Source organism: Charadrius vociferus, unplaced genomic scaffold (assembly GCF_000708025.1).
Source record: "Charadrius vociferus isolate BGI_N301 unplaced genomic scaffold, ASM70802v2 scaffold961, whole genome shotgun sequence".
NCBI lineage: Eukaryota > Metazoa > Chordata > Aves > Charadriiformes > Charadriidae > Charadrius > Charadrius vociferus.
The window spans coordinates 34,847-51,783 of NW_009646969.1; the positions used below are offsets into that span (position 1 = coordinate 34,847).

Genomic DNA, 16,937 nt, shown 5'->3' on the forward strand with positions numbered 1-16,937 from the left:
TTCTTTGTTGCTGGCTGAGGCCAAACCACGACCATTCAAAATTTAGTGATTTCTGTAACACTTCATTGTATGACTTTAAAGTAACATATTCCACATCTGCAATTCATTCAGGAGGAGGGGATTCCTTAGCCTCCTTCTGCGCACATGATAAACAAGCTCCTAAAATCACGCAGACAATTCCTTTACCCTTACCATCTTTAACCTTCTGCTCATTCCTGCACTGTTCGATTTGCTCTATTATTTTATCTTCATCTTTCCAGAATTTCTGGGCCCACTCTAGTCTCACTTGGGATGGTGCACATTTATATTTTTGTAGCAGTTTATCCATGGCAATCCTGTCCGTGATGCCAATTTTACTGTCGCATTAAAAGGAATGTAGTTTTGATATTTGTCTGTCAGAGTCCCAGGACTTTCACTGATTTGTCTATCAGAGTCCCAGGAAAGGACTTTCACTGAGTCAGATTCATGAAAATCTAAATTAGTTATTTTATTGAGAGCGACAGAACAGATTTGAGATTGCTGTTGATAAATTCACTGACTACAATAGCGCTACTAATTAAGGTTAATATTGCTAGCAAAAATAATAATAATACAACACCCTGGGGGTAACATTCACCAGAGGGTAAAAGGCACAGCGCTTACCCAGAAAGGTGTCCCTGCCTGGGGTGGAGGAAGAGAATGCAGCCCATCAACTGGTCTGTCAGGCATCGAGGTTCTTCTCTCCCAATTTAAGAGTAATTTTCTCTGTCTTTTTATCCCCAAAATTATGAGTTCCCCCCCAGCTGACACGTAGAATGATTTGGGTGGAGAGACGAGTGATATAGTCATATATGTTTAGCATGATCTCTGTAATCTTCGTTAGCATATGCAGGGGTGTCAACTTTAATATGCATTTCACAGGTAATGAGGCAGAGGTCAGTCATAGGGCATGATAGCCTTTCGAAGAAACAAAGAATTACACAGGTTCCGGTTATCTTGCCTTTGCTGACGAAAAGCAGGGCTGTCCTGCCTACACTGGGCTCCCTCCTTATCTGCATCCCGTGCTAGCCCGGCAAGTCTCCAGTCCCCCAGGTTGCACTAGAGATAGCGAGGCCAGTCTTAATCATTCTTTGAGCACAGAGAATTCACCTCATTATCCAAATTCCACAGACTATTAATTCCATTATTATTTTTGTATTCTTGCTTTTAAAAGGTATTTCAAATATTCAGAAATTATACTAAACGCTTTAGCATCAATTCTACTTTGTTTCTCTAACAGTTTGTTAATAATTTATTCAAATAAGTATATAAATATGGCTTGGAAAAAGAAAAAAACACAAAAAGAAAACCTCTGGAATATATTGTTAGATTTCATCTGTTGCTACTGATAATTGGGATGCTCAAATTTGGTCAGACAGTTAAATCAGTAAATGTCTCAGGGCAGTTCCACGTAGGGTTCAGCTGGAGTGGAAGTTCTGGTTTGGTTTTGCACCAGGATAGTTGGTTAATTTCAGATTAATTCACGTTGAAAAAGAAAACATTTTTATACTAGAGACAGTCACCTCTTGCAGTCAAGTCCATAGAGTAAAATCATAGAATGGTTTAGGTTGGAAGGGACCTTAAAGATCATTTAGTTCCAACCCCTCTGCCATGGGCAGGGACACCTACCACTAGATCAGGTTGCTCAAAGCCCCATCCAACCTGGCCTTGAACGCTTCCAGGGAGGGGGCATCCACAACTTCCCTGGGAAACCTGTTCCTGTGTCTCACCACCCTGACAGTAAAGAATTTCTTCCTAATATCTAATCTAAATCTACCCTCTTTCAGTTTAAAACCATTACCCCTCGTCCTATTGCTACACTCCCTGAGAAAGCATCCCTCCCCATCTTTTCTGTAGGCCCCCTTTAAGTACTGGAAGGCTGCAATAAGGTCTCCCCGGAGCCTTTTCTTCTCCAGGCTGAACAGCCCCAACTCTCTCAGCCTGTCTTCATAGGAGAGGTGCTCCAGTGCTCTGATCATCTTTGTTGCCCTCCTCTGGACCCACTTCAACAGGTCCATGTCTTTCCTATGTTGGGGGCCCCAGAGCTGGACACAGTACTCCAGGTGGGGTCTCACAAGAGCGGAATAGAGGGGCAGAATCACCTCCCTCGACCTGCTGGCCATGCTGCTTTTGATGCAGCCCAGGATGCAATTGGCTTTCTGGGGTGAGAGTGCACATTGCCTCTGTCTCTCCTTTCAGGCAATTTGTATTTGCAGTAGTGCCACAGCTTGTTTTTGACATTGGTGTTTGAGAATATGCAGCTGGAGGAAAAAGAATGTCACAGTGCTACACATTTATCACTTTTGTGGCACTGGGAAATAAGCCTACTATGGCTGGTTATAGACTTGGCTCCTTCCATCCCATACTCTCCAGGAAATATGTGCTAACCACATTAAGTGCAAAGTATATAGTAAACACTCATATAGACATGGGTGGATATTGGACAAGGGCGAGAAACTATGGAGAACAAAGAACTTTGAAGAACACAGTGTGTACACAGAAGTGTAAGAGGTTCCAGTCCTTAAGAGCTTCTCACTGCCTTGTAAATGGATTGTGCTAACACGTCACTGAGCTGTGGGTGGGAAAGCCAGAATTTAGTAAGTCCATGTATTGAGAAATTTCTTCTTTGTCAACATTTAGATAGACTTTTATTCTGAAACAGTAACTGTAAATATTTTTAGGGGATTTTTTTGAGGGAGTGGATGCTTTTGGTTGGTTCTCGTTGGGTTCAACAAAGGCTTCACTGTAAACTTAAGTTTAAACCTCCCTGGGAAGCCTGTTCCAGTGCTCTGTCACCCTAACCGTAAAGAAGTTTTTCCGTGTATTTGAACGGAACTTCCTATGTTCCAACTTGTGCCTGTTGCCCCTCATCCTGTCACTGGGAACCACCGAGAAGAGTCTGGCTAATTTGGCTTTTTCATGGAGAGTTGTAGAAAAAGAGTGTTTGCTTGGAAGTTCCAGACAGTCTGACAGGCTAAATGTGAAACTGAAACTGTGTATCTCCTCTTGGAACTTTGTGGGTATATCATAGGTAGAATGGTGTCTTTGCAAGCATCTGGGCCTTTTCTGTGTGAAGTAACTCAGTTCAGGCGGGCATGTGTTTATTTTGGAATGGTCGGTGGTCTGACTGCTGCATCTTACTAGTCAACTGTCAGAACAAACTTTCAGTTATGGTTGAATAGGCTGGTGCAGGTCATTGCTTAGTAATTATTCTAATCACTTTACCTGTTTTAATTTTCTGATTGCTGCCTAGGTTTGCTAGGTAGCTGGGGGAGAGGGGGGCTTTTTCCCCTATTTGGGTGTTAAAAAGAAAACTTTGTTAATATCTGTGTGTATACATTATTTACAGAATGCTTTATATTTCAGCTTCAGTTTTCAGGAGTCTTAAACCATCTAAGAGATAATCTGCCAATATATTTGATGGCACAAATTTTGATCATTTTTATTAATACTCTTTTGTGGAAACAAAACAAAACAAACAGATGATGTGCTGAAAACTTTTTTTATTCAATACTAGCACTGTTTTGCTGGAAATAACCTGCCTAATGTTTTTTTCCTAAAGTGTTTATGCGTTGCCAATTAAGCCGATTACAGAAAGGACATGCAACAGATGAGTGGTTTCAACTCAGTTCCCATATACCATTGAAGGGTATTGAGCCAGGATCTTTGCGTGTTCGAGCACGATATTCTATGGAGAAGATCATGCCAGAAGAGGAGTACAGTGAGTTTAAAGAGGTATTAAGTTTGTTTCCTCAGTTTTTCTGTCAAATTCACTTTCTCTGTTGTTTGAGAGAGATTTCAATAACACTAATAGACATTGCTAAGTAGTATTTGTAGTGACTGTTATGTTAGGACAAGTTTCTGAACATTATTTTGGTTTTCTTTCAGCTCATACTCCAGAAAGAGATGCATGTAGTCTATGCCTTATCACATGTTTGTGGACAGGATAGAACACTGTTGGCTGGCATTTTATTGAAGATTTTTCTTCATGAAAAGCTTGAGTCACTATTGTTACGAACACTAAATGACAGGGAAATAAGCATGGAAGGTACTGTACTAATTACACTAACATTTACTGAAACTCTGGGGAAGGAAGGGCCCCCATGTCTTCGTTTGTCTCCTCCCTTAATTACATCATATATGAAACTGTGAACACAGCATATTTTTTCCTCTGCTTTTTGTTGTCTCCTTTTCCCAACTTTTCACTTTATTTTTTTTAGATGAAGCAACTACTTTGTTTCGTGCCACCACTTTAGCAAGTACACTTATGGAGCAGTATATGAAAGCCACAGCAACCAGTTTTGTTCACCATGCACTGAAAGACTCTATATTAAAGATAATGGAGAGCAAGCAGTCCTGTGAGGTGATACCTTGAACTATGTTTTTTTAAAATTTTGATATGTTGAAATGGTGATCTACTGGTTGGTTGCTTTGTAAGCATTTATTAATCCTTCAGAAATAATTTCAATACCAGAACTGAACTGATTATGAGGTGTTTTCTAAATGTTAGCTTTAACAATGTTCATAGCATCACTTTTAAATAAGTTTTTTAACTCAAATGTCTTTAAATTATGTATTTATTCTTTAGCAATTGTAGGTTCTTTTGTAGCAGTTACTGAATGGCCTAGCCTAAATAACTTGTGTTAAGCACCAGACATACTAGAAGTCAATGTCTGAACTTAGTTTCATTTTAAAACCGCATTACATTAACTGCTTGTGTTAGATCCGATCATTATTTCTAAAACAACCCTCCTAACTTTTGTTTCACTTGAACTTAATTATGGAAAGGGGGAGCGGTGTCCTCAGAAGACTGGATTAAAAGATATGAAAATATATGTAGTTAAAAAAAGATGGGTAGTTATGGATAGTGTTAAATGCCTGTGCTGTTAAAAGCATAGTGCACTAGAACTTAAAGACATTGCTTTTTCACATTAGCTTCCTGGCTAGACCTTGAAGCAGATTTGTAAGTTCTGTACAAGTCTGAGATTTGTACAGCAGTGGAATATTTAATTTATTTTGAAATAATATTCAGTGTGTAATATTATCAAATTATATATGTAGTTCTATTCAAGAGAAGAAAGTTAATAATTTTTCCTTTCGTTTTTAGTTAAATCCCTCAAAATTAGAAAAAAATGAAGATGTAAACACTAATTTGGCACATCTACTCAGTATACTTTCAGAATTGGTGGAGAAAATATTCATGGCTGCAGAGATACTGCCTCCGTAAGTTTGCACTCTTTTGTTCAAATTTGTACTTGAAAATTCCTGTTTGTGTGATTTACATTGCACCATAAAATAGTGTTATTATTGGTTTATCTTATACTAATCAATCTGAAGACTAATTTCTTTAGGGCTGTTATATGTACAGAGAAAAAAAACAAAAACACTTGAATGAATTGTACTTTTTGCACATGTGATGGGTTGACCTTGGCTGGATGCTAGGTGCCCACCAAGCCACACTATCATTCCCCCTCCTCAGCTGGACAGGGGAGAGAAAATATAACGAAAAGCTCATGGGTCGAGATAAGGACAGGGAGAGATTACTCAGCAATTACCATCACGGGTGAAAACAGACTCGACTTGGGGAAATTAATTTAATTTATTGCCAATCAAAACCAGAGTAGGATAATGAGAAACCCAAATTTTAAAACACCTGCCTCCCACCCTTCCCTTCTTCCCAGGCTCAACTTCACTCCCGAATTCTCTACCTCCTCCCCCTCCTGAGTGGCACAGGGGGACAGGGAATGGGGGTTGTGGTCAGTTCATCACATGTTGTGTCTGCCGCTCCTTCCTTTCTCTCCACGTGTTCACAGGTCCTGCCAGGAACCTGCTCCAGCACAGGCTCTCCACAGGGCCACAGCCTCCTTTGGGTGCATCCACCTGCTCCAGCATGGGGTCCTCCATGGGCTGCAGGTGGATATCTGCTCCACTGTGGACCTCCATGGGCTGCAGGGGGACACCCTGTGTCACCATGGTCTTCACCACGGGCTGCAGGGGAAGATCTGCTCTGGCACCTGGACCACCTCCTCCCCCTCCTTTTTCATTGACCTTGGTGTCTGCAGAGTTGTTTCTCTCACATAGTCTCACTCCTCTCTCCCAGCTGCTGTTGCACAGCAGGTTTTTTCCCCTTCTTAAATATGTTCTCACAGAGGCTTTATCACCATTGCTGATTGGCTCAGCCTTGGCTAGCAGCGGATCTGTCTTGGAGCCAGCTGACATTGTCTCTATTGGACATAGGGGAAGCTTCTGGCCCCTTCTCACAGAAGCCACCCCTGCAGCCCCCCTGCGACCAAAACCTTGCCATGCAAATCCAATATGGTGCAAAAGCTTTTGGCTAGCACATGAGCTTTTCTATGAGGGAGCAGCTACTAGATCCAAGGGGTCAGGGAAAGAAGAAAAAAATTAAAATATCAATATATTATCTCCACAAAGAGGTAGAGGATAGTACTAGTTAGCAGACAGTTGTATATATTTAAGTTGGTTACCAATTCTTTCCAGTCCTCATACTCTTAAAAAGAGATTAAATTATTAACAACATTAAAAATACAACTAGGTGGTAGTAGAATGACACCCTGCTGTGATTACTTCTATTGGGGAAATGCACAGGTTATTCTTTTCCTTTTTTTAAAAAACCTAAACTAGCTTGTTTAGACTGAAACCATTGAATAAAAAGTGTGTAGCAGTAACAGTTTTCTTTCACTTTTTTATCATTAGCTTTTAATGTAAACAAAACACTGAATTTTGCATTGTGTACTGGTCTGGCTGGGATGGAGTTAATTTTATTGATAGTAGCTGGTATGGTTCTGTGTTTTGAATTTGTGACTAAAACAGCATTGACAACAAATTGGTTTTTTGCCTACTGCTGAACAGTATTGGCAGTGTGGTTTCCTTTTTTTGTCCTTATTTACATCACTCAGCTGGTGCCTGCTGTTCCCCCACCCCCTAAAAAAAATGCGAGTAGGCTGGAGGTAGGCAAGAGGTTGGGAGGGCATGCAACCAGGATAGCTGACCCCAACTGACCAAAAGGATTTTCCATACCATATGATGTCATGCTCAGCAATAAAAGCTGGGGGAAAGGAGGAGGAAGGGGGGTGTTCAGGTTTATGGCATTTGTCTTCCCAAGTAACTGTTATGCATGATGAGGCCCTGCTTTCCCAGAAGTGGATGGACATCTGCCTGCTGATAGGAAGTCATGAATGCATTCCTTATTTTGCTTTGCTTGCATGTGCAGATTTTGCTTTACCTATTAAACTGGCTTTACGTCAACCCATGAGTTTTTCTTGGTTTTGCCCTTCCAATTCTCTCCACTATCCTGCTGAGGGGGAGTGAGCAAGTGACTGGGTGGGGGCTTGGCTGCTGGCCAGGGTCAACCCAACACAGTCCTTTCTGGCACCCAATGTGGGGCTTGAGAGGTTCTAGATAATGACAGATTTGATCTGAGTGTGCTAGACTACATTTATAATTGTTATAGCTGTTTAGTTATTACTTGGCAAGTTATTACTTGCTCTTGCTGGTCACAGTGTTGACTTGTTTGTTCTTGATACTGGTTTATTTGTTCCATCATCTGCTCCATGGCATGCTCCATCTCTTGCTCTACCTCAAACTCTAGAGCTCATTAATGGCTGCTTTTGGCTTTTGCAGTTTGCTGTCTATCACTTTGTTGTGTTTTGCCTGGGAGAGCTATGGTAAAAGCACTGGCCTTGAGCCTAATCTGGTGTTTGTGCCATGCATTGCTATTGCCCCAGTACTCTGGAAACCACCTCTCAGAGACAATTAACAATTACGCCTTTTTCCTCTTCTCCGGGAGCCATTTTATGGGGGAAATGAAGAATGGAACCTCCTCTTTCTTCTCAGGGGTAGCCTTGTTACAATGGCTTTGTTACAATGGCTTTTCAGTTTCTGGAATATCCTTGTGTAACCAGAATGCTTATATTGCTATGTGTCGTGAATCTAATTCTGGCTCTTTAAAAGGGTAACTGACTAATTTGGAATGCCACACAGGGATGTGCCCTGAGGCACATGGGTCATGGGTGGCAAGGTGTGTGTGAGAACTCGAGCAGGTACTTAGAGTGTTTCCCCTCAACAGCGGTGTGGGACTTGAAACCTGAACAGGCATGGAATGCTACTGAAGTGACAGAACACTTGAAGAAATAATGCTTTGTCTATATCAGAGACACAACTTCTTGCGCTGTGCTGGAGCCTGCTCTACCCCTACTGAACCTCTGTTCAGCACTTGAAGGGCTCCAAGAGGGTCTCCGTATCTAAGGACATACAAACAGTCACTGTAGCTAAACCAGAGACCCAACCCTCAACTATAACAGTCATTCCTATAGTCAAGAAGAAACAATGGAAGTAGAGATTGATTTGGTTAGTAAGGGAGGAAGAAATCCCTCCTGAGGGCAGAGCAGGAGGAAGAATCAGAAGAGGCAGCCTGTTCTGCAGCAGTGCAGTCACAAGAACAGGAGAGGGAAGAGACTGAAATCATAAATGAGTCAGAAACCACACTAACCATGAGCAAGCTGCGAGATATGTGGAAAGATTATGGCCACCAGCCAGATGAGCAAATTATCACCTGGTTGCTCCAATGCTGGGGTATTGGGGCCAAAAGTCAGGAATTAGAAGGTAGGGAAGACCAGCAGCTGGGATCCCTAGCAAGGGACCATGGAGTCAACAAAGGGACTGAAAGAGGAACAACAATCCACAGCCTCTGGAATTGGCTCCTGTCAAGCGTGAAGGCAAGGGTATCCCTCAAGGAAGGTCTTGTAAACTAACGAGGCAAGTGGACCATGATTGAGGAAGGTATTCAGTATCTCTGGGAATTAACAGTGGTGGAGGTGGCCTACAGCAACCTGGACAATAACCAGGCCTCCAAAGATCCAGATGAAGTCCAGTATTTGCGGTCCATATGGTGGAAGTTTGTATGGAATGCACCGATGTTGTATGCCAGCACCCTGGTGATAATGGACTGGACAGAGATTGAAGCATCAACTGTGGAAAAACTGGCCTGCCAGCTCTGGTGCTCTGAAGAGCATCTCTCTTCCTCCCTGACCCTACAGGACAGTGGAGAAACTGTCTCAACAGTTCCAGCAACTTGAAGGAATATCTCTTTCTCCTTACCCCTGCAATCTGGTGTCTCAGCTATCCAGAGCGCCATATGAAATCAGCCTTTCTCTGCTCAAGGGAAAGGGAACTGTGGGCACACACCATGTGCCACCCTGTGGTTCTAGCTCTGCAACCACGGGGAAGACATGAGGAAGTGGGGTGTTGTACCTACCTCAAACCTAGAAGACCACATATGTGAATTGCAAGGAAAGGAAAAACAGCAGCCAAAAAAGCTCCATACAGAGAAGATTACTGCTCCAGTTGCTGTTGAGCAATTCTCCAGACACAGTAGAAGGGCAGATCCTCCTTCTGATCCTAATGAAGGGACTTCTGGTTTGCAATTACAGGAGTTGGGTAATGAATGCTCCAATCAAGAAGAGAGGGATCCTGCCAGGCAGATGAAAGGGACAACCAGGTTTATTGGACTGTGTGGATTCGATGGCCTGGTACATTAGACCCATGGGAGTATAAGGTTTTGGTGGACATGGGTGCACAGTGTACCCTAATGCCATTAGGGTACAAGGGGTTGGAACCTATCTGGATTTCTGGAGTGACAAGGGGATCCAAACAGTTGTCTGTGTTCGAGGCTGAGGTAAGCCTTACAGGGGATAAGTGGCAGAAGTATGTTATTGTGACTTGGCTCAGAGGCTCCATGTATCTTTGGCATAGACTATTTCAGGAGAGGGTACTTCAAGGACCCAAAAGGATACTGGTGGGCCTTTGGTGTAGTTGCTGTGGATGCAGAGAAGATTAAACGGTTGTCTACCTTGCCTGGCCTCTTGCAGGACCCTTCTGTTGGGGGGGTTGCTGTGTGTTGAAGAGCAGCAGGTGCCACACTGAACCAGTGGCAATATCACACACACCAAGACTCCCTGGTTCCCCTCCATGAGCTGATTCATCAATTGGAGAGTCAAGGAGTGATCAGCAAGACTCAGTCACCCTTGAATAGTTCCATATGGCCTGCAAAAGTCTGACGGAGGGTGGAGACTATAGTCCAACAGTGGAATATTGTGGCCTGAATGAATACTGGACATGGAGGAATTCCAGTATGAGCTGGAGTCAAAATGGTCTGTGGATAAGTTGAAAAAATCCACCAAACCATCTTTTTTTTTCATTTTTTAAATGGAAACACTACCTAAGAAATAGGAAAAAAAGTTATAAAACATTTAACGGACATGTGAATAAGCAGAATTTTACCTGCACAAATAGAATAGTGTATTAGTCAAGGACTTTCTTTGCCATTTGTAAATGGACTGTTATAGCAGATTTTAAATTAATTTAAAGGTTATGTCTCAATTATAAACCTAGCATTGATCATAGTTCTATATTAAGCAGGAGGTTGGACTAGATCCTTTCTGACCAGCTTTTTTTATCAGTGAAGTTTTTAAATGAAATGAATAATTAGCTATTATTTTTACAGGACGTTGAGATATATTTATGGATGCTTGCAGAAGTCTGTTCAAAACAAGTGGCCAGCTAATACCACAATGAGAACAAGAGTTGTTAGGTAAGTTACTTGTCACTTTTTTCTATGCTGAAAATAATATTTTAACGTCTTATTACTGTCATACTTCAGTGTGCTTATCTATTTTTTTCTTTTAGTGCCAAAACTTTATAATACTTATATAGGTTACAAGAATATTTAAGATTATCATGGTACTGGGGCATGATATCCCAATTAAGGACTGAGAGCTTGCTAGATTCTTAGTCATGCTGTTGGAGCCTTTCTGGAGGTGTAGTATAGAGGTCAGTATAGCTATACTTGATAGCTTTAACTTTGAATTTACTTGTATTTTTTAAGTTTTACAAACTAATCTAAAATATTGATTTCCTTTTTCATGTTGGGAAAGAGAAAAGGTTCTCTCAAAGTGATAGTTAACCTTTGTGTTACCTCTGGAGAGCAGCGATCTCTCAAGATGATATTCCTGTCATGCCATCTGGGAGGACCGTGCCTTATCCAGGGACTCCTATGTAGTGTGTGTTAATTATTGGAAAAATCTTATACATGCTAAGATGAATGTCCTTTAAAATGCAGACATAACATGCTAAGGAAACTAACACCTTCTCAGAAAGGTGATTGGACTGTCATTAGATTTCACTGAGGTACTGTCTGCATTGGAATATATAGTTCTCTGCATTAGTGAAGACTCCCAGTGCTGATCACTCAGAATCAACACAGTGTTCATTTCTGAAACTAAGTACTTTAGTGCTGTCCCAGTTTTGTTTCATTTCTCTGCTCTAGCCCAATCATGTTGAAACATTCCAGAGCCTCTAAAAATGTTGCAGGCTACTGAACCTGGCTCCTCTGAACTGGCATTGAGTACAAAAGCTCCAGTCTGCATTCATAAATCAATTGAATAAATAGTTCTTCCTTTAACGCTATGCCGTGGTTTAACCCCAGCCAGCAACTAGGACCACGCAGCCACTCGGTCACTCCCACCCCCTCCCCCAGTTGGGTAGGGAGAAGAGGGAGAAAAGGAGGGGGAAAAAAACATTGTGGGTTGAGATAAAGACAGTTTAATAGAACAGTAATGGAAGAGGGAAAAAAATAACAACAACAATAATAAAAGAATATACAAAATAAAGTGATACAATACAAGTTATTCTCACCACCCGATGATCAGTTGCCCAGCCCGTCCTGAGCAGCGATCGCAAATTCCTGCTCCCCAGCCAACCCCCATTTATACACTGAGCATGACGTCTATGGTATGGAATATTCCTTTGGCCAGCTTGTCCTGTCTACACTCCCTCTCAGCTTCTATGGGAAGCTGAAAAAGTCCTTGACTAGCATAAACATTACTTAGCAACAACTAAAACAATATGTGTTATCAACATTATTCTCATACTAAATCCAAAACACAGCATCTACTAGAAAGAAAATTAACTCTATCCCAGCTGAAACCAGGACACACTATCAGTTTCCAGTGCAGGTCAAAAAAGTCTTTGACAAAAATGAGTCTTGGCACTGTTGTTCTAAATGATACTGGTGCCTTCTACATTTGCTTTACCTTTTTTTTGCAAGCCTAGTTTGCTGGTAGACCAATATCTGGCACTGATATGGTTTGCTGAGGTTAATCTCCCATTGAACAGTGTCTTCCAGATGATTTGTCATTGGCTCTTGTGTATCACTTTGGCTGGAGACAGAAATGAAGACATGAAAGCCCTTTCTTCCCCAGAGTTTCAGTAAATGTTAGTGTAATTAGTACAGTACCTTCCATGCTGTCATTTAGTGTTTGTAACAATAGTGACTCAACAGTGTTCTGCAGGGGTTTTGCCTTCAAATTGAGGCTGCTCTTCTTAGAGGTGTTGGGGCTAGCCTATTGCAAGGATGTAGAACTTCGAAGCAAATACCATGTCTCTTTCTGTTCCTTCCCATCTCCAGAGAGTGCCATGTGGCTTTCCTTAAGTGGATACAGCTGACATTCAGAATTTTCCTGGTGTCTCTGTTGGTTACTATAAATATTCAGTCCCTTTCATCATCTTAGCGTTCGTAAGTGGATACTTGTGACTTGTCTCTAGAATACAGGGGTTTTTTTTGCAGCCTCCAGTGAAGAATATTATCTTTTATTGCACTGGTTTTGGTCCAAGTATGATTAGATATTCAGAGACAGGTGGATAGTTTGTAAGTGCCGCTTGGTAGACGAGAGAAAGGCTGTGGATATTATTTACCTGGACTTCAGTAAAACCTTTGATACTGTTCCACACAGCATTCTCAGGAAAAAACTGGCTACCCAAGGCTTGGACAGGCGTACATTCTGCTAGATCAAACACTGGCTGGATGGCCAGGCCCAGAGAGTGGTAGTGAATGGAGATAAATCCTGTTGGTGGCCGGTCACTAGTTGTGTTCCACAGGGCTCAGTGTTGGGGCCACTCCTGTTTATATCTTTATTAATGATCTCGACAAGGGGATTGAGAGCACCCTCAGTAAGTTTGCAGATGGCACCAAGTTAGGTGGCAGTGTCGATCTGCTTGAGGGTAGGAGGGCTCTTCAGAGGGACCTGGATAGGCTGGATCGATGGGCTGAGGCCAATGGTATGAGCTTCAACAAGGCCAAGTGCCGAGTCCTGCACTTGGGCCACAACAACCTCATGCAGTGCTACAGGCTTGGGGAGGAGTGGCTGAAAAGTTGCCCAGCAGAAAAAGACCTGGGGGTGTTGATTGACAGACGGCTGAACATGAGCCAGCAGTGTGCCCAGGTGGCCAAGAAGGCCAATGGCATCCTGGCCTGCATCAGGAAAAGTGTAGCCAGCAGGGCTAGGGAAGTGATTGTTCCCCTGTACTCGGCACTGGTGAGCCTGCACCTTGAGTACTGTGTTCAATTTTGGGCGCCGCAGTATAAGGACATTGAGGTGCTGGAGAGGGTCCAGAGAAGGGCAACGAAGCTGGTGAAGGGTCTTGAGAATAAGTCTTATGAGGAGCAGCTGAGGGAAGTGGGGTTGTTTAGCCTGGAGAAAAGGAGGCTGAGGGGAGACCTTATTGCTTGCTACAACTATCTCAAAGGAGGTTGTAGAGAGGTGGGCGTTGGTCTCTTCTCACAAGTTACAATTGATAGGACAAGAGGAAATGGTGTCAACTTGCGCCAGGGGAGGTTTAGGTTAGACATTAGGAAAAACTTGTACAGTGAAAGGGTTATTAAATGCTGGAACAGGCTGCCCAGGGAAGTGGTTGAATCGCCATCCTTGGATGTATTTGAAAGCCATCTAGATATGGTCCTCAGGGACACGGTTTAGAAGTGGGCCCGGTAGAGTTAGATAACAGTTGGTCTTGGCGATCTTATAGGTCTTTTCCAGCCATAATGATTCTATGATTCTATAAGTGTCTGGGTGGCTTCCCTTATATATCATTCAGAGAGTGCTGCCATTTCTTTCTGGTTGTAAAAACCCATGCACAGGTATTGACTCATTCTTAATTTAGACAGCTTGACCAGTGTAAGAAGCACCAAATCTTCTGTATCTGCAAGGTCCATCTTAGGTTCATACCCCAGTTGTCTTCAACTTCAGGCCATCTACAAGAGAAAATTGATGTGCGCCATGACTTCAAAATTATTTACTTCCTCATAGCTTTAAGTTCATCTCATAGAAAATATTTTTGTTTCATACTGGGCCAGGAGTGTTTTGTCAGCCAATAATCCATGGTTCTTGGAGAAATAGGAAACTTCTATAACAGTATATTTTGGAATTCAAGTGTCTTGGACACATGAAAGGTGTGTTAACCTCACTGCCACATGTGTCACTTCCAATTAATAAAGGACAATGCCATCACTGTATACTTATCAAGCAAGGTAGTGCAAGGTCCGCTTCCATTCTTTGGTATTGCTGTAGTGAAAAAACAGTCTGCTGGTAGTGTCCACGCACTCTGAACAAAATGAGAGGTGAGTTAGATTGCTTTAGTTGGTCCATATGTCACTTCATTTTATAGCAGTCTTCCAGAATTATGGTTAACCTGAAATGGATATTTTTTACTTCAGCTGTCAACATAAAATTAGATTTTTCTCATTCTAAACTGAAGGCTATTTTGGGTTTCTGTTTAATAAGTTCCTAGTTCTGCAGTCAAACTGAGCACTTTTCCCTAGCTTTCTAGATTGTCTGGGTGGCAGCAATTACTTCTGTGAGGAAAGCAGTTGATCCAGTATTATTCTTCTAGGATAATAGTGTACTGTTATCAGGATATGGATCGGTTCAAGCTGAACTAAGGCCATGTTGCTGCCAAAAGAGAGGTTCCATTCTCACTGTGCACTCTTGCTCTCCTTATGTTGGCTTGGGGAAGTGAGTGGCTGGCTGCAGGATGAAATAGTTGCTGTAGTAGATGGTGGAACACTTGTGAGAGGCAGGAGAGGAAGTGCTTCTCCTTTTTAAAGCCAGTGTGGTCTTAGACTACAGGCTTCAGTATGGCTTTACAGTTAAGCTTTTCCCAGGTGGTTTCAGAGGTTTACCTTAATTGGGAAATCGATATGCCTGTTTTTATTTCAGTTTTTATCATAGTTGAAATCATAACAAGGCATTCTTAATTAACAAACATATTCATGGAGCGCAAGCTGGTTGTTTGTCATCTGTATCACAAAGATTTCCACACTGACTTAAATGCTTAAAGACTACATAATTTTACATTAATTCTTAAACTTTATTATTGAACAAAATACTTTTTTTTTCCATTTCAGTGGCTTTGTTTTTCTTCGACTGATTTGTCCTGCTATCCTGAACCCAAGGATGTTTAATATCATCTCAGGTGACTATGCTTCAGACTGAATTCATACTTTATGTAGTAATAGGCATGAACTTGCTTTAGTGCCTAATTTAGCAAAATATGAAGTCTTTTGAACACTGTATCCAAAGTCATGTTATCTGTATCAATTGATTGATTTTCTCACTAAGGCAGCCAGCATATGGTTTTCACCCTCAAAGGTTAGACAGTGTTTATTCCCAGTGTTTATTATTATTTGTTTTAAAGTAAAAGAAAAAAAAAAAGTGAGTGTTAAAGAAAAGTGTTTCATAAAGAAAATTGTTGTGGATTAACCTCAGTGGGGTGGGCAGATAAAGCACCACACAGTCGCTTGCTCACTTCCCTCTTCACCCTTAGTGGTATGGGGGAAGAGGAAAGGAAGAATAAAAACAAGAAAACTTGGGGGTCAAGATAAAACAAACAAAATTAAATAATTGTTTAATTAGTGAAGGATAAATGGAACAAAACAAAACAAGTGATGCAAAGGCAATCACACCACCTCCTGTGAGTAGACCAATGCCCGGCCAGTTCCTGAGCAAAAGATGGCTAACACCCATAAACCTCCCTCTTTTCCCTTTTATTGCTGAGCATGATGTTATATGTTATGGAATATCTCTTTGGTTAGTTCAGGTCATCTGCCCAGTTGTGTTCCCTCTCAGCCCATTGTGCACACCCCAATCTATTCACTGGGAGGCAGAGTGAGAAACAAAGGTGGCCTTGGTGTAAACACCGTTCAGCAAAAGCTTTAACATTAGTGTGTTATCAGTACTGTTTTGGTCAAAAATCTAAAACAGCACCATATGAGTTGCTATGAAGAAAATTAACTCTATCCTAGCCAGGCCCAGTACAAAAGCGTTACCCTGTTTTTTGATGCTCTCTTTTGTAGAGCGCATCTCTATCACTAAATAAAACAGTGACGGAGACTATTCCTGTTTGCTACAACAGGATTGTGAAATTGCTATGCTGATCTGTAGCACAGTGCTGGCTGATATCAGATAGCATTCTCCTGAATAGTTCTTAGGCACAATTAGGGTGTTGGCATGCATCAGGGACCACATCTGACACAGTTGGTGTGGGGCTTTGTTGTGAAGGTTTAATGGTAAGGGCATGGATTATTCCATGGTGTTGCGGATGGAAGTATTTGACACAGTTATGATTAAGCAGCGATTCAAAATTTATTAGTGATTTGAGGTAGATCAAGAGGTTGAATTTTAGCAGCACTTATTCATTAAATGATTTAAATGTTTACAGAGTGATTTAACAAAATAGCAAAACAGCGACTTAACTACAGATTCAAAGATGGCAAGATTCACACTAACTTACTATAAAAATCAAATCAATACATATACATATGAGCAAAAGCACAGATCTCAGATTAATGCATATACATAAAAGCAAAGCATATAAGTGTACGCACGCACGCACGCACACACCCCCTTCTATAACCATAGAGATCAAAGATCTCTTAATATCGCACGACTCTAGCAAGCCAGCGGGTAACTCCTACATGTGCATGGACAAATGGAAGAACATCCACGTCCATAAAGCTAATGTATATTTATCATAAACATATAAGTGGAGAGGTGGATGAAAGAGAG

The 16,937-nt window shown here is 41.6% G+C and overlaps 1 protein-coding gene across 1 annotated transcript in view; it reads left to right on the forward strand.

Annotated features, from left to right (window-relative positions):
- The window catches only part of LOC104295611 (ras GTPase-activating protein 1), a gene marked incomplete at its 5' end in the record, with an annotated part of 54,346 nt that overhangs the window by 24,115 nt on the left and 13,294 nt on the right, over window positions 1-16,937 (forward strand). The window contains 6 exons of the mRNA XM_009895381.1: window positions 3,581-3,753; window positions 3,907-4,066; window positions 4,239-4,381; window positions 5,126-5,241; window positions 10,541-10,627; window positions 15,278-15,345. Coding sequence (XP_009893683.1) covers window positions 3,581-3,753; window positions 3,907-4,066; window positions 4,239-4,381; window positions 5,126-5,241; window positions 10,541-10,627; window positions 15,278-15,345 — 747 coding nt within the window. The remainder of the gene's footprint in view (window positions 1-3,580; window positions 3,754-3,906; window positions 4,067-4,238; window positions 4,382-5,125; window positions 5,242-10,540; window positions 10,628-15,277; window positions 15,346-16,937) is intronic.